Here is a 26,275-nt window from a genome sequence, read left to right as displayed (position 1 = left end):
GAAAATACAAGAACATGCATAAATATACAATTTCCAAATTCTGGCAGATTAACGGTAGCAAGAAATCCGATTTTTTAAAAATAGTTATACATGCCTAAAAAGCATAACAAAATTACAGAAGACAGCCTACATATCATACAAGATCATAAAATTTATAAATCAAACAAAACCCTAGCCAAATGGTCTACATAAATCGTAAGTTTTCTAAGTGATAGAATCGTACAACTTTTTTTGTAAAATTCATAACTCATTAACCACAACAGATATGAATGCAAAACTAATTGGAAAAGATTCATAAGATTCTGAAGTTAATTTTAGACCCTAGATTTACACAAAAATATTAAGGAACAAGGGAGATATGGGCTCCACAAGTTGGATATCCTGCAAATCAGATTTTACAGGAACCCTAACTTCAAACAGCCATAACTTACAAAATATTAAAGCTTTTTTAGTGATTCTTGAGCCTAAAATTAATGAAATTTTGTGTAAAATATGGATATAATTTTTACAAATTTTTTACAGGTTCAGAAAATAAAGAAAAATAATAAAAATACGAGAGACAAAAACTAAATATGTGCAGAGTTGTTTATCCCCTCAAATTAAACATGATTACATGATCTATATGAACATATAAAATAAATTGAAGACAAAGAGCATAGAATTAAAATATTGTGTGGCATAGGTCTTGAAAAGAAAACAATAAAAACTGACCTTCCAGAAATCTTGTATGGAAATCTTCTTGAAGAAAAGAAAAAATAAGGAAGAACTCAAAGGGTCTTGAATATCTCTAAATTTCCTATAGCTCTGAATTTTCTCTTCCTCTTTCTTTTTTTTTTATTTTTTATCAGTGGGGTATTTATAGGGTTTTGGGAGAAATGTGTGATAGGGTTTGGAGTGCTACGGTGATAAAGTTTAGATAACTTAAACAACTAGATTACAGAATTTGGGCGAGACTGAGATATGGATGAGGTGTTTCAACCAATAGGAAGAGAGGGGAAGGGGAAGGCACCAATAGAAAGTAAGAAAGAGGTGTGGTAGTGCTTGAAGTCCTAGTGTGATAAGGTTCAAATAATTTAAACAACTGGGATCGAGGAATTTGGGTGAGACTGGGATATGGGTGAAGTGTTCCAACCAATAGGAAGAGAGGGATAGAGAAAAAGATATTTTCTTATTTTAATTTTCAAAAAATAAATTAAATAGGTCTTATTTAAAATTCCTAACTAGGTTTTCTTAAGCCCATGGGGCCTAATTAAACTTAATTAGGTATATTTAAAAATTACCCATATTAAATTTAAATAAAACAAAATTTTATTTAAATTTAATTAAATTCACTTCCAAAAAAAAAATATTATTATTTTTTTGTTCAAGATCATGCCATGGAATTAATAATTTAGCTTCATGCCTCCAATTACATCTTACAGTCATATAATTTTTCATCATCGAGTTTCCCACAGCCTCAATGCACATACTCATAACAAAATAAGGGTCTACAATATGGTTCTTTTAATTAAGAGTAATATCCATTTAAAATACATGCTGCTCTTAAGATATATTCCTATGCTCTTATTTGAGTTTATAAACCTTTTGCTTAATGATAATAATAACAATAATAATAATAATAATAATATTATTATTATTATTAGTATTATTAAATCAACAAATAAAACTTTTTTATAAAAAAATGTTTGTTTTTAATAGTTAAAGGTGATACCTCTCAAACTACTTAAAAAAGGATACCCCTGAAATTATTATTATTATTATTATTATTAAATTATCAAATAAAACTTTTCTATAAAAAAGTTTGTTTTTAGTAGTTAAAGGGGTACCCTTAAACTACTTAAATAGGGAGATACACCTTAAATTATTATTATTATTATTATTAAATTATCAAATAAAACTTTTCTATAAAAAATATTTGTTTTTAGTAGTTAGAGGTGATACCCTTTAAACTAGGGGAATACATCTGTAATTATTATTATTATTATTAAATTATCAAATAAAATTTTTCTATGAAAAAAGTTTGTTTTAGTAGTTAAAGGGAGTGCCCCTTAAACTACTTAAATAGATGATAAACCTTAAATTATTATTATAATTATTATTATTATTAAATTATGAAATAAAGCTTTTATATAAAAAACGTTTATTTTAGTAGTTAAAGGGGTTAAATTATTATTATAATAATTATTATTATTAAATTATCAAATAAAGCTTTTATATAAAAAAAAATGTTTATTTTAGTAGTTAAAGGGGTACACCTTTAACTACTTAAATAAGGAGATACCCCTTGGATTATTATTATTATTATTATTATTATTATTATTATTATTATTATTATTATTATTAAATTATCAAATAAAACTTTTCTATAAAAAAAAAATTTATTTTTAGTAGTTAAAAGGATACCCCTTAAACTACTTAAATAGGGGGATATCCTTTAAATTATTATTATTATTATTTTAATTAAATTATCAAATAAAACTTTTTTATAAAAAACTTTTTTATAGTAGTTAAAGGGTACCCCTTAAACTATTTAAACGGGGAGATATCACTGAAATTATTATTATTATTATTATTATTATTATTATTATTATTATTATTCTTATTATTATCAAATAAAACTTTTCTAAAAAAAATGTTTGTTTTTAGTAGTTAAAGGGGTATCTTAAACTACTTAAATAGGGGGATACCCCTTAAATTATTATTATTATTATTATTATTAAATTATCAAATAAAACTTTTCTACAAAAAAATATTTGTTTTAGTAGTTAAAGGGGTACATCTTGAACTACTTAAATAGAGGGTATCTCTTAAATTATTATTATTATTATTATTATCAAATAAAGCCTTTTTATAAAGAAAACGTTTGTTTTTAGTAGTTAAATGAGATACCCTTAAACTACTTAAATAGGGGATACCTCTTAAGTTGTTATTATTATTATTATTATTATTATTATTATTATTATTATCAAATAAATTTTCTCTATAAAAAAAATATTTGTTTTTAATAGTTAAAGGGGTACCCTTAATTGCTTAAATAGGGGATACTCATTAAATTATTATTATTTTTTTTTTTTTGAGGTTGTTCTATTCATTGTGCTTTTAGTGTTATGAATTGGGAAGTAAATAAATAGTTGGCTAGAAGGAATAGAAAATAAGTTCATTCCAATTTTAGTCAAGTTAAGACTTTATCTAAAACCAAAATCCACCCCTAGTTGAATTTCTTTATTTATTTTATTTTTATTTTTATGTGATTTTCTTATCGAGGTAGAAGATGTATGAATAAATGTGCAGGCCAGGATGACAATTTTGTGCGAGTTGTATTTTTTTTAAATTTGAGAAATGTCTTCTTTTTTAAGGAAAACTCTATCGAAATTTTGATAAATTTGTAAGTATAATATATTTGATTTGATATGTATTAATTCTTTTGTTATTAAATTACGAAAGTGCATGTATGTTTTGTAGTTTAATTAAATTAATAAGGGTTAAAATTGTGATTAATTAGTGTCAATGACGAGACTTTGATTCTATTTAGTAGGGTACCCATGAGTGGATTAAACTCTTTAGGCATTAATGTACTGGTTAAAACAATGAAACTCTTGATCCATATTAATTTAATTTTATTTTCTGGTAATTGTTAAAAGATGTTTAATTTGTGGATAATAAAGTGAATGATTGCTAAATAATTAAACTAATAAAAGTTTTTTTTTTAGAAAAAAAAATTACATTTAACAAAATTAGTAAATAATAAATATATGATTAAAGTTTTATTGAGTTAACGGAAAGTAAGATTGTAGTTAATTAGTGTCAACGATGAGACCTTGATTTTGTTAAGTGGGGTACCCACTAATAGGTCAAACTTTTTAGATATTAATTAACATATTCCTTTTAATAGGGGTACTGATTAAAAGAATGAAAGTCTTGGTTTATGTTAATTCAATTTCTTTTTCATAGTTATTAAATTATGTTTAACTTATTAAATAAAATATAATTTTTTTTTAATTAAGAAAGATAAAGATTGTAGTTAATTAGTGGAGCACCTACTAACAGGTCAAACTCTTTAGAAATTAATTAACACATTCCTATTTAATCAGGATACTGATTAAAAAAGAATTGAAGTCTTAATCTAAGTTAATTTAATTTCTGGATTGATGATCAAATTATACATTGAATTTTTTAATTTTAAAATGGCTTTAATTTTTCACAACGTGGTTCTATCTTCAAAATTTATCTCTTTTAATTTTAAGCAAAACTTAATTTTCAGTTGACAAATGACTCAATATTCAATTTTATTTTTGACATACATTTTAAATTTTACCAAATTTAGTTTTCATCAAGAAATTCTAGATTTTATTTTCCTGCAAAATTACCTTTCAGACCCTCTTTTAAATAATTTAAAAGTTATTATTCATTCTCATAAAAATCATCAATTATCAAACTCGATAGCCCCTTTCTTTGCCATATTATTTTAATCATTTTCTTATACATTTTAGAAGATCAAAATTCAAAAGAAATTGACCTTTTGAAATAGATAAAAACAATAAAAATAAATAGAGTCAAAATTCGCTTTTAAGATCGTTCACCTATTTTTGTATTTGACTTGCCTTAATAATGAGATGTTTACAAGTTTCTACATTTATGCCCCTTTGTTTTTGAACAAACACAAGAAACCAATATTATAATTTAATTTCCGTTAGAATTACTGTCATTAAATTATTGTGAGCTCATTATTAAATTTACCTACCTTGTTTAGGGACAATTGTAGGGTGCATAACACCTCCTCCATATGTATACGAAACCCAAACCCTAGATCTCTGAATTAGAAGTGGTAAATATTTCTTTCTTTTTTAAAATAATAAATGGTTTTCTTTAATTTTTTTTTCAAAATTAAAATAGCGACTCATCATTTTCCATTTTGGTGAGAATTGCCTGGCAACAGCAAAATTCTCGCAACAATTCATATGTAGCAAATTGCTTTGACAAAGCAATTCAAACCTCAATTTTCAAGCTGGTGATAGCAGCTATTAATATATGCAGGTTCACTAATCTGCAATGTTATGAGTCATTAATATGCACAACATTATAATTATGATGGTGAAAGACAAAATCAATATTGTAGTTTGATAGAGATAGCTTATTAAACACCATTAGCATCAAACTCTGCCATCATCATCACCATCATTTTCGTCCATTCTTTGCCATAAATTTATCCCAAATCTTCCCATCTTTGCTTTTGTTGTCAATCAATTCCAAACATCGAATTGTTGGAAAGGTATACATGCAATGTTATGTGGTAGATTTGGTTGCGTTAAACCATGAGATGGGAACTGCTGGATGGGCTGTCCCCACCTCCAGACCATTTGTCACTGCACAATTTACCTGAAGGATGCATGATGTACATCCCCATGTGTCAACTAGCAGACTTTTTACAACTTCTGTTATGTGGTCACCCAGTAAGCAATTTTATTTATGCGTATTTGAATATGGAAGATGCAATCTATGCTTTCAGACATTTTCTTACACCGATGAACTTATTCTGACACAGAACCTGGTCTCAAACTACTTTATTTTTTTCAACCAAGCTTGCAAAATTGCAAATGAGAAGATATAATACTCTAGTTAAATCTCACATGATTGAAAGGACGTGTTTCTGTGCAGTAGGCCCTCTCTAACACTCCTTCAGTATGAAGTGCACGAGTCACTCCTAGAGCAGTACCATACCCAGCTGTTGCAAGGCTAGGAAAACAAATTGAAACAAAATTGGAACCATAAACACTTCCCCAGATTTTTTTTGGCAATCAAAAGGAAAAAAAAAAAAAAAAACCCTTTCGGGAAGGAAAAGAGTATGAAGAAAACACACACTCAATGATAAGGGATGGACCAGCCAGCATTGCAATGGGTCAGAATAGAAGCCTGTCAGAGTTTTTCAGTTGATTCTGAATAAAAGTTGCTCCATGAGACCCAATTGCTTTGTTTGAAGCAACATCATCTTCAAGCATAATTTCAGCAGCTTCTATGTAAGCCTATCAGAATGAAAATGAAGGTAGTGCAACAAAAATTTAGTAATAAAGCTTTTTGCTTTTTGTCTATGCACACACTTAATTCAGAACTGCGCACAAAGATACTTGAAGTGTAGCTATTTTACTATTTATCTACCTAATAAACACTAACATGGGTTTCAGACCAACTACATGCAATTCATACTACCTGAAAAACATCATTGGATTCTGAAGCAGTAGCAGCAGTCTTAGATATAACTTCTTTAAGTTTCGTTACTGCATCTGCAAGATTCACTGCTGTCGGTCGGCTAAGGAAACATGAAAGACAAAATTATATTCAGCTACTTTCCATTAAAAGCAATTGAATAAGTAACCATTTCAACAGCTCAGGCAATTAGGCAAACACCACATAAGTTAAATTACGCAAAACAACTCCAGACAGGTTAACCCAGATAAGTATAATAACCCAATAAGCAAGAATAGAAGGATAGCATCAGATTCAAGCAGAACAATTACCTCCAAACGAGATATTCCAATTTCTTGAAAAGGAAAGAGGCAGCGTCCTCAGAAGTCCCATTAAAATGGTCTAAGTTAGTAAACACTTCCACTGCAAGAGAAAGGGCTGCTGCAATAGCAATAGCAGGTGCTCCACGGACCACCATCTCCCGCATGGCAGACCTGAGACATTAAAACATTCAAGAATTTCCTAGACATGAGAAAAAAAAATAAAAAATTGAATATTGTGTTGACATAGGGGTGCAAGCCATGGTACCATCCATCTGATGCATCTCGGATATACAGTTTCGAGAGGAAGCTTTCTAGGTTAAACAATAATTAAAGTTTCCGATTTGAGCCAAAAAATTGATTCCCAAATAAAAAAGAATCAAATTGAATTGGAAAAGACCTGGTCGAGAAGCTGTAGGGAGCCAAGCTTGTAGCGGATAGATTGGAGAGTGTTGTGAACTTCAATTCCAGAGCTGGAGTTGGAATTGGTTGCCATGCCTAACTAACTACGGTATACTCGACTGAAATTACGACCTGCAAGCTAGGCAAACACTTGCTTTCGCCTCTCTCACAGATAGTCACCGAAGCTGTGTTGTTGGGTGGCTCAGTTCATGCCTTTTCATTATAACCTTGAAAAGGCTAAAGGCTCCCACCTAGGGGAAAGTCAGGTCCATGATTTGCATGTGAATTTGGCTAATTGGATTTTTTTTTTGTTAATTTGTATTTTTATTCTTATTTAAATTTTAAAATTAAATTTACAATTAGATATAAAAATTAAAAGTGGATAAAATTAATTTCAACCTATTATAGTTGAATTCTAAAATTAATTTGCAAAAATTTAAATTTTATCTATTAAATCAGTTTCAAGGCTAGAATTAATTTTATCCAAAATTAAAAAATTTAAATATAATTATAAATTATCTTAAATATTTGATTTTTATGTTCAATTATAAATTTAATTTTAAAAATTGAATACAATTATAACACTGTCAAACATTAGGATAGGATATTTAAAATTGATACATTGGAATAAAATTGCAAATTGATAAAATGATTTAATATTTTTTATCAAATTACACTGAATTCACATACTCATCCTATTCTTTTAATTATTTTGTTAAATTTGGAATAAAAAATAAATTATTTTTTTAAATAAATAAATAAATTTTTTATAAAAAATATATTTTTTTCTATAAAAAGATTATTTTATTAAATTTAATTATAATGCTTTAAGTCAATAATCTTATTTTAAAAAGATTGCCTTAGCTCGATTATAAATTCTAAAGGACTTATTTTCAATGATTTCCTTTGAGAAAACTTAACTTATTTTCCATGATTTCCTTTAAACAAGCTTATTTATGAAAAAGAAATTACAAAATTATATTATTTTTAATATTTTTTAAATTATTATTTTCTTAAATTAAATGAATTAAATTTTTTTCCACACATAAAAATTAATTGAATTACATTTTTATAAAAATTTAGTTTCTACATAGACCAATGCATCTCATCACCACATTCCATATCTACAAGATAAGAAAAGAACTAAAAGCAGATAATTAAATTTAAAAATAATTTTATTAATTTATTTGAGATTTTTTTACATTACTTGATAGAGAAAAAAAAAATTTAATTATCACCCTAACAAAATTACTACTTATTGAACATATCAACATAGAGCTTCCACAGTTAGAGTATTGACAATACTACTGTCACAATTTGTGGATCCAAATACATCTTTAGAAACTTCAATTTTGCATGTCTCCTTCCCAACACATGCCTACAAAAACCATTCAAAACAAATTAAAGATTAGTAAGTAATTTAGTCAATTAAATAGCTTTTAATTACGTTTTCAATATGCGAGGCTATATACTCAGTATATAAATAATTTTATACAGTATGATATATGCAGATTGGTTTGATGTACACAAACGGGTGTATGTAAGATTCACTCATAAATAATAATTACCTTTTGAATAATTGATAATGCATCTTTTGATCCTTCACAAGTTCCTTTGACAAAGGAACCTGTTGTTCCCTGAGGGTCACCAAAACTGGCAAATTCAATTGCTGAAATTGGTTGGCCTTGGCATGACAATTCAATTGTATCTCCTTCAATACTACTTCCACTTACTGATCCAACTATAATAGTTTGAAAATTTACTCTTGCTGGATTGCCACCAAATTCTTCAAATAGAATTAAGGTATTCACATCATTTTCCATGAAGGAACGAGGGACATGATACCTATTATTTTGACATAAAATAGAAAGAAAAATTAGCCATATATAAGAAAACACAAATATATCAATTTTTGTAGTTAAAATGCTCCTCACCATCTTTGTGTTGGCTTCCCACAATTAGTGACACATTTGTTGTTATCATATGGACCCCTATAATCACATGCCTCAATGCTACAACCATCCTCCTCAGCAACGAAACTTGGCCAATATCTGCCAATGCTATGACCATTTACCCAAGCAACACCCTTCCCCATACCATCCATATCTAACACAACTGGATCTTTTCCTAGTGGAGCTTTGAAGGTAGTCTGAAATCATATATTGTAATGAGAAATTCAAGAACATGAAATACATATGCCTTCCAATTTATTGACATCATAACATGTATTATGATTTACCTTGTACCAAGTCATCATCCTGTTTGTGGGAAGATCATGTTCTTGCCATTTGGAAGCTTGTGGTGAATCCAAGCTGTAGAGTTTATTTTCCAAGCCATGCAATCCAACTTTGTACGACCATTTGTGTGCAGAAAGATCTTTTATAATGCTCTCATCACCTTTACGACCAACCAACTCCACTGGACCTGGAATTCCAGCTTGTATCAAATCGAACTTAGGACCATAGTTCTGTCAACAAGAAGAAGGTTTAATTAGATGTTTCCAAGACCAATATGTTAATAAATACTTAAATTTGTTAAATATATAGATTAATCTGTACCGCTAATCCAACTGTTGAACTAAGTAAACTGATCAGGTTATGCCCCAATTTCAACTTGATATTCTTTTCAAAGACATCACTGAAAACGCCATATTTTGCCCATTGAGAACCTAAAATCAGACAAATTATATTTGTAATTGATGTTAAAAGATTTATAATTAATAATATCATTATTATACTAATTAAGCTTTCAATACATACCAAGATATTTTCCATTAACATATGCATGAAGAATCTGACCACTGCCATTCACTCTAAGAGACATATCACGGCTCCAAATTGGATCATCTTTCTTAAGGTGCACACTGTTACCAAATAAATTAGTAAACAAATAGCAATTACTAAGAAGAAAAAAAATTAAAAACAAGAAGATATAATAACATTGATTGAAGTTGAAATTAATTACCTTGTCATATACCAAAGATAATCACTAACATCATTAGCTGCAGCTTTCTGATCAAGAAGTTGGCTAGTTTGAATACGCCCCTTCCCCAAAATTACAGTTCTATCAGTGTTCTCTGGCCTCCATGACCATTTAAGAGAAGAGGGTTCATCCTCAGCTTGGTTCTTTTTCTTTATCATAACTGAAGTTTGTGTTTTCACCTATAGGCATGATGAGGGTTGGGATTTTCAATCAATAAAAATAAGTGAAAATTGCAAGTTGATTTTCTCTTTTTTTAAAAAAAAAAACAAAGAAATTGAAGATTACCTTGGCAGTATTATAAGCTACATTTTGACAATCAGGAAGGATACTAACAGACCATGCAGGAACTGTGTATTTAGTTCCATGAAGATCAATGGTAGCATCTGAAGTGCTATTTGCATTTCCCAAAAAGCAGCTTGACCCTTTCTCAGTTGCATAAATAGTTGCCTAATTACAAAATCAAATACTACTTATTAATTCCGGAAAGAATTCAAAAAATAAATAAAAAATTATGAAAAATAAATTATATGTACCGTGACAGATTTGTGATAGTCAATTGTGGTAATGTTGCCATGAGTAATAGTTTCTTCTATGGAATGCAAGACTTCATGAAGCTGCTTCAAATGTCCCCATTTTGGTTGATTCAAATTTCCTGTTGAAAATTTTCATTTTGGTATATATTTATGAATATTAATTTGTGAAGATATATGGAAAAAAAATTAGAAAAAGAAATATGTTATTAATTACCAAATTCGTCAAGGGGTGCATCATAATCATAAGAGGTGGTGATATATGGACCACCAGCTGTTCTCCCAAAATTAGTCCCACCATGGTACTACGATTAATTAAAAAAAATAAAGAGAGGACATTTCATGTGAAAAGGATGTCATAAATAATATATCTATTAAGTAAAAAAATTGAAGAAATAAAAAAAAACCATGTAGTAATTTTGAAAAGTGCCTCCAGTTTGGAAAAATCTAGCAACAGAGAAAGCAACATCTTCAGCAGTTCTATGAGGATCCTTGCCACCCCAGCTCTTAAACCAGCCAGTCCAATTTTCAGTCCACATTTTAGGACTATTAGGGTTATTAGGTGTGAATGAATCGCAATACCAACCATTGCATGTGTTGATCTGATAATTAATGACAATATAATCGTTAATTAATTGTAAACAAAATTAGTACTTAAATATCTAATTAAAATTAAAAAAAAAATTGATACCATTGGCTTTGGAGCATCACTTTGTTGGCACATGATCCATGGGACTCCAACATGGAGAGAATCGGCCATACTAGCGCACCAATCAAGATATGCCTTTCCTGCTGCTCCATATGGCGACATCACATTCCCATATTCATTCTCTATCTATATAATTATGTATATATTTTAGATAAATTATTATATTATCAAATTAAAACAAGGAAATTAAAGATTTATAGAATATAAAATATGAAAGGTATAATATTATTATATATACCTGGGCAATAATAATTGGACCTCCCTGAGAGGCAAAGAGGTTCTCTTGTCTCATCATATCTACTATCAAGGTTGTGAAGTTTTGCATCTCATTCATGAACACATCGTTGGCAGTGCGTAGTTCAATGCCAGGCATGTTATGCAACCACACAGGGAATCCTCTAATTTAAGTGCAAAAAAAAAAAAAGAATTACGGCAGCTTCATAAAATTAAGTAATCAAAATAATTTGTATATTATTTATGCAATGTCCTTACCCATAATTCCACTCAGCACAAACATAAGGTCCAATACGAAGAACAACATAAAGGCCTTCAGCTTGAACAGTCTTGATGAACCTTACAAGATCAAGATTACCACTGAAATCATATTGGCGACGAGTTGGCTCATGAGCATTCCAAAAAACATATGTTTCAATGGCATCCAATCCACCTTCTTTCGATTTCTTGATAAGGTCTGGCCACATCTACCAAAAACAAAACAAGTTCAGATTAGATATATGTAGGGAAAATCATCGTAAGCCTTTTATTCACTAAGGAAGCATACCTCAGCTGTGCTTCTTGGATAATGAATAGAGCCAGATATCAAAACTCTACGTTTGCCATCGATGGTTATGGCTCTCCCATCGTGAGAAACAACGGTAGCAGAAACAAATAGATTAAGGGTAAGCAAAGAAAAACAAAACAAAAGTGCACGACAATTAAATCTTGAAAAAGAACCCATCTTCAAGTCCGCTAGCACTACAGAAGACTAATTGCTGGAGTATAATAACAACATTAAATAATGCTCAGTATTTATAGAGGGTAAATAATAATAATAATAATAATAATAATAATAATAATAATAATAATAATAATAATAATAATAATAATAATATTCTACAATATCTAAATTATAGATAAATTTAAACACAATAATTATATCCAAATCTTTTTTTTCAGTACAATCTCTGTTCTCAACAAATTTCATCTTTGCACAACATTGAGAGACTTAAAAGAGACTAATGATGTATGCAACATTTATACTACTTTACTAACAATTAGATTGTTTTAAATTTTATTTTTTATTATTTGAAAGAAAATTTTAAAGAAATAGGACAATGATGGATGATGGATACAATATTTAGACCTATTTGTCTTAGATACCTTATTAACAATTAATTCTTTTTAAAAATTTCTTTTTATTAATTAAAAAAAAGAAATATAAATAATTAATTTTTTTATTTTAGTTGAATCAATAAAATAATAACTTTAAAATAATAAAATATTGACTCATTATTTTTTTTAATTATATTATTAAAAAAAATATTTATCTTAAATTTTATTAGAAATTTATTAAGAGCTAGATGTGCGAGTCGAGATTAATTTATATTACTGATAAACTTCCACGCATGCATATTTCTTGAGTATTTTATATATCAAAATTAATTTATAAATGAATTATAAATACAATTATTGTATTTAATTAATATAAATTATAATATTATTTACATTTTCAATTAAATTTTTTATCATGAAGTCAAAATTATTTCTTAAACATCTAAATATAAATAAGTTAATGGCTTATGTTGAGTATTAATTAGAATTTTCAATATCACAAAACTTCTAATTAAGTTAACATTCTTAATCGAGATAAATTTATAAAATATAATCAATTTATTTAATTAATATAAATTATAATATCATTTTAATTTTCAATATATTTCTTATTATAGAATCAATTTACCACCTATGATATATGTCATCTCAGCTATTTCATCTCCATCAGATAATCATTCTCAACTAGGCATAATCACTTATGATATTATTATTTTTTTATGAATTTATTTTTATCTAGACTCGATTCATTCATATTGGATTTAAACTAATAGATATATGATGAGACTCAATTATTAAATATTAATTTTTCCTAACATGTTATGCATGTTTTTTATATCAGTTACTTATGATTTAATTTATTTTCATATAATTTTTTGTTATTATTACTTCAATCTAAATAGTAAGAAAATTAAACAAATAAAATAGAAATAAGTAATAATTGAATTTAAATAATAAAAATAAAAATATTAGAATAATAATTACTTTTTTATAATAATTATGATATCTCTTTTACTCAAATATTTAGTTTTATATGTAGACGAAAAATTATACCTAAAAAATCTATAAAAAAAATTATTAAATCAATATAATAGAATATAATATAAGTTAATTTTATAATTTAAAAGGGAAAAAAACTATAATTTTATTTTATTTAGCATAATAAAGCTTTGAAGTTGAATATCAATATTTCTTTATGATAAGTTTTCCCTCTTTCCAGAGAATCATGAAAAGTGTCAACCACATTATTAAAGATAAGATTACAATTTTAAATACCTATAAAAAAAATAAATTAGTTATATGAATTATAAATAAAAAATTAAATATAAAATATAAAAAATAAAGTTTATAATAAAGGTTAATATTTATCTTAAAATAATCTACATTAGCATAAAATTTATTTGTAGAATTAGAAATTAGATATAACTATTAAAATATACTCAATGATTTAAATTTTCATACTTATATTTCTTATTTGATTGTTATACTCTTATTTTAGTTAGACATTTATAATAATATATTCTTAATCTACCTCTCTCTATATATATAATAGTTTTTAAAGATAATTTCAAAAATTACAGTATGTGATTCGATAAAATTTTTATTTTTATCAAATTAATATTATGAAAATTTATGAGTAGGTTTTCATTTATGTAATGCTAATACGACAAAAAAATTTTTTTTCAATTAGTTTAATGACAAGTTAATATTTTGTTAAAAATTATTATAAAAATATATTTTTATATATTTTTCTTATAAATTAAGAAAATATATATACGTGTGTTTTAAAAAAAGTTGATGTATATCAATTAATTATAAATAAATAAATCTAACATTTTTTCAGAGTTCATATATTTTCTTATTTATTTTATATTATTTTAACAATCTTAGTTTAGTTCTAATTTCTTATTAAGAATCTTAGTTTAATTATAATTTGTATTGCATTATCATTTCTGATATTTTAGGGCTAGAATTGCATATTTTTATTTATTTAAATGTAAATAATTAATATCTTATAAATAGCAAATTTTTATAATTATATTAAAATTATATAAAATAGATAGATAAATTATAGATAGATAGATTATATATTATAGATTAATTGTTTTTTTTTATTTTTTACTTATTAATTTCTTATTTTTATTAATTATTTCTTTTAAAATTTTATATTTAATTGAAATTAAATATAAATAGGACTAATAATTTTAAATGTATATGAAGTCTAAAATTAAAAATTTTAAATTTATACAAATATTAAAATTAATTTAAATGATAAAAATACAATCATAATTAATTTGAAGAATAAATGGCATTTTTGGCAAAGTAAATGTTCCCCCTCTCCCCTTCACACATTTATATATAATATAGATATTATGATTTTTTATTATATTTTTGATATAAAATTAAATTTTATTTCTATTTTAAACAATTAATTAATCAAATAAAGTGTAAATAATTTTTATGAATAGTATTTTTTCAATTATAATATAATTATAAATTATAATATTTTATTGATATAAAGAATAAAATTAATTTGAAAATAGGACTAATTAATAAAAAAAATTTTGAGCACTTTTTTTTATTTTATTTAAAATTTTAATTGATTTTAATAAAATTATAAAATCAACATTAGTTTTATTTTATTTACCTAAATTAGTTAAGATTGAAATGCAATTATAATAATTTCATTAAAGTTTTCAATAAAATTATTTTTTAATTTATTATATTGAACAATAATTTGAGAATATAAAATTATTTATTTTTATTCTTAATAAAAATAAAATAAACAAATTTGTTTATATATAAAAATAAATTTTAAGTTTGATTAAAGTTATATTTTTATTAATATAAATAATTAAAAAAATATAAATTTATAATAATAATGTGGTTCATCTACTTATATTAGATTAAAAATTAAAATTTTTTATTTTAATATGTAATTAATGCTAAATTTTTATTTAAACAAATATTTAACTTTTTAATAATATTTTTGTAATTATATTAATTAAATTATTAATTTTTTAATAAAAAATTTATACTAATATGAAGGATATTGTTATTCCTCCGATTATTCCCCTCCAATAATAATATATATATTATATATAAATAATAATTTTTAATAAATTAATAATACTTATAGGATTATAATTATAGAATTACTATATTAAGGATTGCAATATTTTTTTTAGTATAAGTATAATTATTATTAAAATAATATTAAATTTTTATTTTATATTAATTATTGTAATATTAAAAAAAAATTATTAGATATTTAGTAACAAATATTTCAACGCTAAAAGTTATTAGTGATAATATAATATATTATAGAATTGACATCATAAAAGATTTAGCGATAAATTTTATGTCACTAAAAGATTAATTATGATAATGTTTGGAAGGCTCTAATTGATAAAATTGTTAGCTATTTTTATTTATTAATTTTTTATTTTAGTTAATTATTTTTTATAAAATTTTAATATTTAATTGAAGTTAAATATGAGTAAAATTAAAAATTTTAAATTTATATAAACTCTAAAATTAAGAAATTTAAATTTATACAAATCTTAAAATTAATTTAAAAAATAAAAATATGATTGTAATTAATTTTGAAAATGAAAGACAATTTGTGTAAAACCAATAACAGATAGATTAATAATATTTTTTATTCATTAATTTTTTATTTTAATTAATTACTTTTTATAAAATTTTATATTTAATTGAAGTTAGGTAGAAGTAAGATTAAGAATTTTAAATTTATATGAACTCTAAAATTAAGAATTTTAAATTTATCCAAACTTTAAAATTAAATTAAAAAATAAATATATAATTATAATTAATTTAAAGAATGAAGGATAATTTGAGCAAAGTTAATAATAGATAGATTAATAATATTTTTATTTTTTATTTATTAATTTCTTATTTTAATTAATTATTTCTTATAAAATTTTATATTTAATTTCAATTAAATATGAGTAAGATTAAAAATTTTAAATTTATGTGAACTCTAAAATTAAAAATTTTATATTTATATAAATTTTAAAAATAATTTAAATAATAAAAATATAATTATAATTAATTTTAAGAGTGACAAACAATTTGAATAAAGCTGATAATAGATAAATTGCTAATATTTTTTATTTTTTATTTATTAATTTCTGCTTTATCTAGATAAAAATACTTTGGATAATTCTTTTCTAATAATATATATGGAATTAGACATAATCAATTTTATTAATATGGTAGTACAGTTAATTTTAATATCAATATTAAGTCACTCATAAATAATTAATCCTGTAAATTTTATATTCTAAATATCTAGTCTTAGCAGTAAGGATTGTGTATTGTCCCTTAACAATCAGACACAATACAAATGTACTTTGTATATGATTTTAACAATTCTCTCATATAATATATATAGTCTATTTAATAAACAGATCTTGTAATAAACTTAAATGATAATAAATTATTTTACCGATAATTCTATGGCGTTATATATATTATAAATTATAAATTATGATGTATTAAAATTACTAAAAATAAAATAAAAATCATTAAATTACCATTAAATTACCATTAAATTGAAGCTATCATAATCGGCAAAATTTATAATTTTAGGAGATGATTTTGATATACTTAAAATCTATCACAGTGAGAATATATATATATATATATATATATATATATATATATATATATATATATTTTTTTTTTTTGACATCAATAAATTTTTAAAATTTTAGATTATTTTTGTACAATTAAAAGTTTATTTGGTATTATTATATAAATCGTTATTATTATTATAGTTTATTATTTTATTTTTTTTTTTAAATAAACTCTATTTGACTGTAGTACCGTAGCAAGTGCCTTTTTTTTTTAATGTATTATTTATTAAATAAAAAGAGTAAATTCCCTTGACATTCGCTTCGCTCACGTCCTGCCTCGTCACAGCCTATAGAAACATTGTCAACCCCAAAAACGGCGCCACTTCAACGTCCAAATATTCTTTCTTCCTGTCCTTATATTTCCAAATTTGTTCTTTTCTATTCTATATTACGTCCTCCAGCTATGGACATTCCTTTCCTATAGTTCCTTTTTCTGGCAATTCCTAAAATCTGTCTTCACAGATTCGTGCTTCTCAGGTAATCATTCCTGAATTTCTCTCTAAATACTACCAACTACTGGTATTTACATCGAAATTGTAGGATATGCTACTGCACCTATTCTTATTCTTCATTATGCATTGAATTCATTAGGAATTATTGACCTCGGATTAGTTTTTTTTTTTTTTTTTAATATCTCATTTCTGTATTTGATTTTTTTTTTCCGTTGCATGCGAGGGAAATGGCTCAAGAGAGAAATTTGAGAAGCTCTTGTTTCGTTTTCTGTTTTAGAAACTGGAAAATTTTTGTATATTCTGGTTGCAATGCCATAGGTTAAAACAGTTTTAGACGCATAATTATTATTATTTGAAAATTGAATGGCTTGTCTTTCTTCTGCTTAATTTCAGTTCGTTGCATGGAAATTAGAGTTTGTTTAGGGAACTATATTCATTCGTATGAACATATCTCTATCGGTTCTCTCTCTAGAGTTTGATTATATGGTTTTTTGGAAGCTAAGCGCCACACAATATTTAATAAACATTCAAAAGGGAGGTAATTTTTCGGGGAAGATTTGGTTTTCTAGATGATGTTCCTAGGTAGGTGCTTGGGATGGGTGAGATTGGATAGTGTGATCCTGAATTGAGAGACTAAAAGCATACTGGCCAGTAAAATATTATACTGTACCTGGAGGATGTGGGCTGATAGTGAATCTAGCAATAAGTCTTCTGCCAGGATGTTTATTTGAGAAAAGTGAAAACTGAGAGTAAATTAAGTTGGGCACTTTAGATGGCAATAAGAGCAGTCCTTCCATGGAAGAAGTGAGTCGTTAGGACCATTTCCTTCCAAACTTAAGCTATCTGTATTAAATTAAACTAAGGAAAAACTGTGACAATCAGGTACTGTGTTTTTTCTCATCCACTCAAATAGTTGCATGTTCTTACCTTTGTGCAACCCTTTTTATTTTTAACACTACTAGGGACCATTTAAAGGGAAACCAGTGCCTTTGGCGAAATGTTTGACAAGTTTACATATGTCTTTATGTGCTTTTAGGATGAGAGGAGGCTTTTCCAGTTTCAGGGGTAAAGAATTCTTTCTTCTTCTCATTGTTATTCTGGGCACAGTCATTCTCATATGGGCATGGGACAGAACCCCATTTGTTACTACCATACTTCCACCTAAAGAGCATTTCCAGCTACCTCAAGGTATGTTGCTAGTGTATACATCTTTTGCCTTTGACATTGCTATTCTCAATTTTTTTTTTTCTCTTGATACCCTAGCCTATGCCATACTAATTAGTATTTGATTAGAAGGTTGAAGGAATCATGTAGAATCTTGGCATTCCTCAATGTTATCTGTGCCAAATAGGTCAATATTCAATAATGATGATATTGGACATTTAATCTTCATAAATGCTTTGAAAACCATGGCTCATCTTTTTGAAATGACAATGCATGGTTATTTTTCTAGGATACGGTTCAAAACTAAATTTGCTTACCACTGAATTCTTATTGTGCAATGCTGAAAAGTAAGGACTTTGTCTTCCCATTCTGATTGGCAATCCTATTGTTAGCTCAGCATCTTCAGAACCGCATTTTCAAGGGAGCAAAGATGTAGCTGTGGCTGGTCAGAATACTGCAAGTAGCTATTCACATCCAGAGAAAGGTAATTCTTACTTTTCTTTTACATTCTTGTGATGATAAGGAACCTGATGAAGTGTTCCATGTTTAGCTGCCTTGTGGTTTTGATAACAAGTTCTAAATCTCATTTTAATATGCACTTCTTCTTTAGATATAGTCTTCCTAAGGGGATTTGATATTCCTATTTTCTAGTTTCCATTTTTTTTACTCTTTTTCTGGATTCGGTGGAATACTATTGGGATTTGAGGGAAGTATCTTCATAAATGCATACTAGAAGTCATGATATGCATGTGACTGCGCAGAAACTCCCCCAGCTACAGAGGATACAGAAGTGCAAAATAAACAGGTCCCACAAGTTGAAAAAAATGACAGTGGACTAAGTTCTCCTTTGTCAGAAGCCAAAGGAAGAGCAAGCTCTTCTGCAACAGAAATAGAAGCTAAAGACAATCGGGTGGTGGAATTAAAAGAAAATGGCACTGCTGAGAGTTCTACTCCAACAGAAGCAGAAGGAAAGCACGACCAGAACATAGGAGAAAAACATCTGAAACGAAATGAACAAACCATGGATTTAGCAACACCAATGGGTTCTGCAAGTACAAACTCTTCCATGGGGGAACAAGACAAGAAGAATTTTACAACACTTGTGAATAACCCAGGTAAGTTATGCTTGTGTCTGCTACAATATCAATCATGATCATGAATTCTGATTCTTGCCGCTACATGCTTAGGAAAACTTGAAAGAGCATCTGCCATGACTACTGTTTTTTGCGTTATAAATGAAACAAACGGCATTACGTACTTTTCTGTGTAGACTATTGGTTTGAGGCCTTATGTTTTGTGAGAGCATCGTGTACTTTATTCTCCTTTTGTAGAACATATTTTATTGGTTTTGAAACCAATGCAATTATATTAAGATAACTGATGTGTATATTATTACTAATTAGCTATTCTCATTTTATATTATCTTCTCTCCAGGCTGTAATTATAAAAAAGGGAAATGGGTTGTAGATAATAGTAGGCCTTTGTATTCTGGTCTTGGTTGTAAGCAATGGCTTGCACAGATGTGGGCCTGCCAGTTGACACAACGAACAGATTTTGCTTATGAGAAGCTACGCTGGCAACCGAACAATTGCCAAATGGAAGAATTTGAAGGGGCTAAGTTCTTAAAAAGGTATCACTGTATTTATTTTTGAACATTTTTAGTAATATTCTAGACCTTTCATGGTCTTTCAACATGATTATGGTGTCTGTTATTCTAAACATAGAATCTCCAGTAAACAATCAATTGTGGTCTTCTACCTGTGGATGCTTTCTATAATAAATAGCTTTTGTTCTTAAATTCTTTGTATTGATATGCATCTCATATTGAATTTTTATAAGTTGATAGAGTTAGGAAAAGCTTTGAAAATGTAAGAGCAAGAATTGTAACTTTGATTGTATTAAAGACTGAAATTTCAATTACAAAGCCAATCTATTCTTTAAGCAGCAGATTCACTCTGCTCTCTCAATACAGTAATGGAAATACAAGAAATGTTTAAAATGAGATAAGCCAGGAGATATTTCCATGCAAGAGAACCTTGCCCCGGCTGTAAGCCGTTTCTTTGGAAAATTTGTGCCTACCATCCTTTCTGCTGCTGCTCCCTTTTATTCTGGAATTTGAGCTGCCCTTTGTTGGATAGCATCTCCAGGTGTCACTCCCTCCTTAATTCCGTCTAACAGATTAATCTCTTTGGCAACCAACTCCAGCAGGCCATTTTTAGATCTTCTTGATTCCCCTTTTCTCTTCTTCCCAATTCATCTATCCTTCCTCTACTTTCTCTGTAATGCATCCTCAATAGTTTTGGGCCCGCATCTCCATTTTCTTGACTTCTATCATAAATCATTTGGTTTTGTTCATAAATTCCAGCTGATGTTACTTGGTTGTATAATGGTAAACATAAGATGCTCCTGCTTGAATTTAGGCTTTAGTTGGGGTTCAGGATGACAATGGCCAAACTGAATCTTCAGAAAACGCATAAATAAGCAAGAAGGTTGTTGTGGTGATATATGTACTTCTTTTTCTGTAACATGTTGATGTGTCCTCTACTTAACTCAGTATAGGAAACTTAAAATTTTATTTAAGAATATTAATTATTATAGAATTAAAAAATTTAAAGAGTTTTTTATTGTTTAGAAATTTTATTATTATTAGGTATATTATTTCCTAGTTTATCTTATCCAGTATTTCTAATTAGAGTTGATTAGGGTTTCTATTCCTAATTTTGATTAGGGATGTATAGAGCTAATTTTTTTGTTATTCAGAAGTTTTGGGTTATAATTATTATTAAAATTAAATAAAATTATTAAAATTAGTTCTCTTTTCCTAAGGATTAGTTCCTTGTTCCTCTTTGTTTTACTTCAATTTTGGTATCAGAGCCAAAGTCAATCCAGATCTCTTTGGCTTCCGCAAACTTTCAAGCCTTCAAACCTGTGTTTTTGCCTTCTAAAATCCCACTCTTCCACTGTGCCACCCTAAATTTCCTTTTACCTTTGTAAAATTTCTGCCTTCAATTTTACTGTTATTTATAAAAAAATTGAAAACTCAAAGAAATAGAACCAGCGAGAGAAACCTAGCGCTGACAGTCCCTGCACCTACCCATCACCGTCTAGTCATTAGAGCCAAGCGCCGCCATTGCCAGAACGCTCGCTGGCCTATGGCAAGTCCAAAGCTGCCCTTTCGATCACCAGAAGTTGGTCGGAACTTCAGATTTGACCAGGTAGGATTTTGACCTGAATACCAACCCATTGGAATTCAGATTATTCAGCCATCTAACCCTCCTCAGCCCTTCTCTGGCTGCCGATCTTCTGTTTCCTGTTGTTGAAACTGCTAGCTGACGCCTCTAGCTCAAGTGACCATTGGGTCATAGCCATATCAGCTTGCCACTTCAACACCATATCACTTGTCAGCATTGCCACATCGCCTGACATAGTAGTGCCACATCATTGCTAGAACGCACCTGCCCTGTTAGCAAAGTTTCAACAGTTCTTGCCGTGCCAATTTCAATGTCCTGCATCTGAGTTGAAGTTTGTTTCAACAAAAACAACTCCGAAAAGCTGAATTTTGAGTTTTCTTCAAGTGAGGTATGTTTGCTTAATAAGAATGCATGAAAACATAAGTTGATAGGCTAAAAGAGGAGATCAATTACTAAAAAATGTTCTCAAAGGAATTAATTGTGACATCGGATTTCATAAGGGTCAATTATTATCTGGATATCATTGAAAAATAATTATAGTTATAGACGTAATTATGAAAGGTGTTTTTTCTTACATGGTGAATATCAAGAAGTTAGATAGATTTTACTAGATAAAGAAAAGGGATATGAAGTTTTACAACAATTCTTACAAGTTAAGAAAAGAGAGCTTAAAGAATGCAAGAAAGAACTTGTAATTTCAGGTGCGAAAAAATTGAAAGCACAGCTTGACAAGTTTTCAAAGTAGAAGTACAGGTTGATGAGTTATCAAAAATAGAGTTTAATAAGTTATCGGTAGCTGTGCAAGAATTTAAAAAAGAAATTAAAATTGTAAAGCAAGAAAAGAAGCTTGACATTGAAGATAAACAAGAAGAAGAATTTGAAGAGCAGCTTGAAGATGAGAATGAGAAACAAAAAGAGCAACCTAGAGAAACTAAGCTTGAAGAGTATGAGGTTGAAGAATTTGAAAATTCGAGTCTTGAACTTTCACATGTTAAAGAGCCTAATCTAGAGCAAGAAGTTGATAAAATTGCACAAGCAAAGCTTGAGGAATGAAGAAGATTCTATGGAGACATCAATGAAAATTGAAAATCCTATTGAGTTACAGGGCATTTCAACTATTGTTCTAATTGATTTTATCTGTCTAGATATTTCCAGAAATACAAAAGAGAGAGCAAATTTCTTCAAGTTAATCTTGTTGCTATCATTCTAGAAGATCGTACTGTGAATTCTCTGCATGTGGTTTGTGATCATTTAGCACTTTATGATTTGAGGATGAGTTTTTTCCAACCAGGGGTGAATAATGCAGTATAAGAAACTTAATTTTTTTTTAATAATTTTAATAATTATAGAATTAAAAAATTTAAAGAGTTTTTTATTGTTTAGCAATTTTATTATTATTAGGTATATTATTTCCTAGTTTATCTTATTTAATATTCCTAATTAGAGTTGATTAAGGTTTCTATTCCTAATTTGATTAGGAAGCTCTATAAATAGGTCTAATTTTCTGTTATTCAGAAGTTTTGGACTATGATTATTGTTGAGATTAAATAAAAATATTTGAGAATTAGTTCTCTTTCCCTAAGGATTAGTTCCTTGTTCCTCGTTGTTCTACATTACTACTACTACTACCTGTTCATGTAATCCTTAGCTAGCCCTGTTAACTGGTGTGATAATATCAACTCTTGGCCATGATAGGCCAAGTAATAATACAGAAAATATGGCCCTTGTGGATACTGGCTATGTAACGTTTGACGGTTTGAGTATTTTATGGCTCCTGACATATTGCTTTGTTTTTCGGGAGATCATATGATTCAGCCATTCAGCCTCAAGTTGGATGCCTGTTTGGATGACCATGCTATGATTACTGGAATTGCTGACTCCTTTTCTTTTTTGTAGGCTAGTGCCCTACTTAATGCTTACTTACTTTGGTGGGAAGTGCCATTATATGCAAAAGCCAACGCTTGATGTTCACTTCAGTTAACTTAATACTATACTACTTAATTTTTGATCAGAAGCATTGATAGATCAAGTCATTGTCATAATTTGCCAACTCATTAGTCACATGTCTTAAAACACTCCACTATGCAGTTACATGAATGTGCGTTTACAGTTAGTGCTGCATGCTATCGAAATATATAGTTTTTGTTTTGTCATGTGATCATTTAGTTTACATCCCAGGATGCAAGACAAGACTCTAGCTTTTGTTGGAGATTCACTGGGCAGACAGCAGTTCCAGTCTCTTATGTGTATGATCACTGGTGGAAAAGAGAGGCCTGATGTCATCGATGTGGGACAGGAGTATGGACTTGTCAAACCTCGGGGTGGTGTCCGCCCTAATGGGTGGGCATTTCAGTTTCCAAGCACCAACACCACTGTGCTCTATTACTGGTCAGCTTGCCTTTGTGACTTGGAACCTATTGATAAAAAAAACCCAGCCACTGATTATGCCATGCATCTTGATCGGCCACCTGCATTTTTGCATCTGTTTCTTCACAAAATGGATGTCCTTGTTCTCAACACAGGGCATCATTGGAACCGAGGGAAGCTTAGGGCAAATCATTGGGTCATCCATGTGGATGGCATGCCCAACACCAACAAGAAGCTGGCAATGATTGGAGATGCCAAAAATTTCACAATCCACAGCATTGTCAATTGGGTGAACAAACAACTTCCAAAATATCCACGCTTAAAAGCCTTCTATCGGAGCATCTCACCTAGGCATTTTGTTAATGGCGACTGGAACACTGGGGGAAGCTGTGACAATACAACCCCTATGTCTGTTGGAAAGGAAGTATTGCAAGATGAGTCTAGCGATTATAGTGCTGGCAATGCAGTAAAAGGGACAGGGGTTAAGCTCTTGGACATAACAGCTCTGTCCCAGCTGAGGGATGAGGGCCACATATCACGATTTAGCATTACTGCCTCGCCTGGAGTGCAGGATTGCTTGCATTGGTGTCTACCTGGTGTTCCTGACACATGGAACGAAATCCTTTTTGCACTTATTAGTGATACGTCAAAGCTGCAGGATGAATGATTCTTGACATATGATTTGAAGAAAAATATATTCTTTTATGGATTCAGACGAGATCACCATCATTACAATGGGCAAGGCATGGTTTCAGGTTGGAATTTTTTTTTCTGAACCTTGATTCGTAGAGAAGGTTCCATTTGTTGGTTCACATGGCAGATATTTCTTGTTGCAGTTTAGCCTTTGGGTTTATAGCACGTCTGACTGCAATTTCTCTGAATTACTGTACTTTCTTTCAGAATTAATGGCTGCTGGATAAAGTGCAGCTAAATATGACTTCCAAACATGGTAGCAAATTTAGGCATTTCTCCAATTGTGGCCAATGTAGGGAAGAGCATTGGAGAAAGAAGTATCAGTGGGAGAAAGAAGTATCACTAGTAGAAAGAGTAGTGGGAGTTTTGGATTAGTGTTCTACACTGGATGATTGTATAAAATAAATACAAGTAAACTCCACATTATAGCAGTGTATAGTGTTGGGGATTCATCTGTAATATGGCAACAGACAATATAAAATTTTCCTTGGCCTTTGTAGTCGCCCGCGAACATTTTTCTGCTCTGGATTAGATAAAAGCAAGACACATAGGAAACTTCTGAGTAATAGGGGCTGACAAGTGACCAGTGCTCTGGATTGTGACTTTGTTGTCGATCTCAGGCGGAGCCCAATCCCATAGGGGAAGGGACTAGGCGTTGAAATGGTAATGCCCAATCCCCATTTGTTTGCTGGCAAAGGATGCATGCGTATCCACTCACTCACTGATATTGACTCGCACCACATTGAAGGTTTAAGTAATGTTCACTCATTGTGGACGTGCCATCTTGGATGGCTCTCCTTTGTTTCCACTAGTACGTTAATCATCCAGTTATCGTGCCTTAGTGGTCCTGCTTAAGAGCTATACATTATTCTAAAGTAAGTTATATTTTGGATAAATTATAATTTAATTCTTGAGATTTGATAGAGTTTATAATTAAATTCTTATGTTTTTGAAAGTGATTTATTCATTGAGATTTAGCCAAATTTATAATTTAGTCCCTCAATTCAATTTATTCAATTTTTTATTTAATTGACCGTTAATTATAGAAAAAATGATTAAAATGTCTTTTAACTCTGCTTTCAAAATCTTAGGATTAAATCGTTTTAGTTAAAAAATATAAAGAATTAAGGATATTTTAATCATTTTTATTATAATTAATGGAAAATTTGTAAGTTTTATTAAATTAGTATCTAATTTAGTGTATCATACAAGAGGATAGCAAGTGGCACTTACAAAACATTAGTATCTAATTTAGAAGCTCCACACTAAAAGATGGGAAGGATTTGACTTAA

General features: G+C 28.5%; 3 protein-coding genes across 3 annotated transcripts; 1 reads left to right on the top strand and 2 right to left on the bottom strand.

Annotated features, from left to right (window-relative positions):
* Positions 1-4,925: 4,925 nt before the first annotated feature.
* On the bottom strand, positions 4,926-7,086 carry LOC110632525 (methylthioribose-1-phosphate isomerase-like). The gene is made up of 4 exons (XM_058145922.1): positions 6,901-7,086; positions 6,513-6,674; positions 6,205-6,304; positions 4,926-6,020 (listed from the first exon to the last, which is right to left on the bottom strand). Exons 2-4 carry the CDS (start codon positions 6,665-6,667, stop codon positions 5,898-5,900), a joined length of 378 nt encoding a protein of 125 aa, XP_058001905.1. The 5' UTR covers positions 6,668-6,674; positions 6,901-7,086; the 3' UTR covers positions 4,926-5,897.
* A 970-nt stretch (positions 7,087-8,056) lies between these two features.
* Positions 8,057-12,107, bottom strand: LOC110632524 (beta-galactosidase 15-like). Its single transcript, XM_021780784.2, has 15 exons — positions 11,905-12,107; positions 11,616-11,824; positions 11,362-11,521; positions 11,106-11,249; positions 10,822-11,016; positions 10,632-10,719; positions 10,418-10,536; positions 10,170-10,331; positions 9,867-10,063; positions 9,662-9,765; positions 9,461-9,570; positions 9,142-9,369; positions 8,837-9,051; positions 8,471-8,747; positions 8,057-8,280 (listed from the first exon to the last, which is right to left on the bottom strand). The coding sequence occupies exons 1-15, from the start codon at positions 12,079-12,081 to the stop codon at positions 8,170-8,172; spliced, it is 2,496 nt and encodes an 831-aa protein (XP_021636476.2). The 5' UTR covers positions 12,082-12,107; the 3' UTR covers positions 8,057-8,169.
* A 5,349-nt stretch (positions 12,108-17,456) lies between these two features.
* Positions 17,457-25,496, top strand: LOC110632531 (protein trichome birefringence-like 16). The gene is made up of 6 exons (XM_021780791.2): positions 17,457-17,593; positions 18,605-18,756; positions 19,130-19,216; positions 19,494-19,847; positions 20,167-20,362; positions 24,102-25,496. Exons 2-6 carry the CDS (start codon positions 18,606-18,608, stop codon positions 24,955-24,957), a joined length of 1,644 nt encoding a protein of 547 aa, XP_021636483.2. The 5' UTR covers positions 17,457-17,593; position 18,605; the 3' UTR covers positions 24,958-25,496.
* Positions 25,497-26,275: the final 779 nt, after the last annotated feature.

The sequence above is a fragment of the Hevea brasiliensis genome, chromosome 4 (genome assembly GCF_030052815.1).
Source record: "Hevea brasiliensis isolate MT/VB/25A 57/8 chromosome 4, ASM3005281v1, whole genome shotgun sequence".
In the NCBI taxonomy this organism is placed as follows: domain Eukaryota; kingdom Viridiplantae; phylum Streptophyta; class Magnoliopsida; order Malpighiales; family Euphorbiaceae; genus Hevea; species Hevea brasiliensis.
The sequence above is the reverse complement of the archived record's forward strand: the minus strand, read 5'-3'. Positions and strand labels throughout refer to the sequence as shown.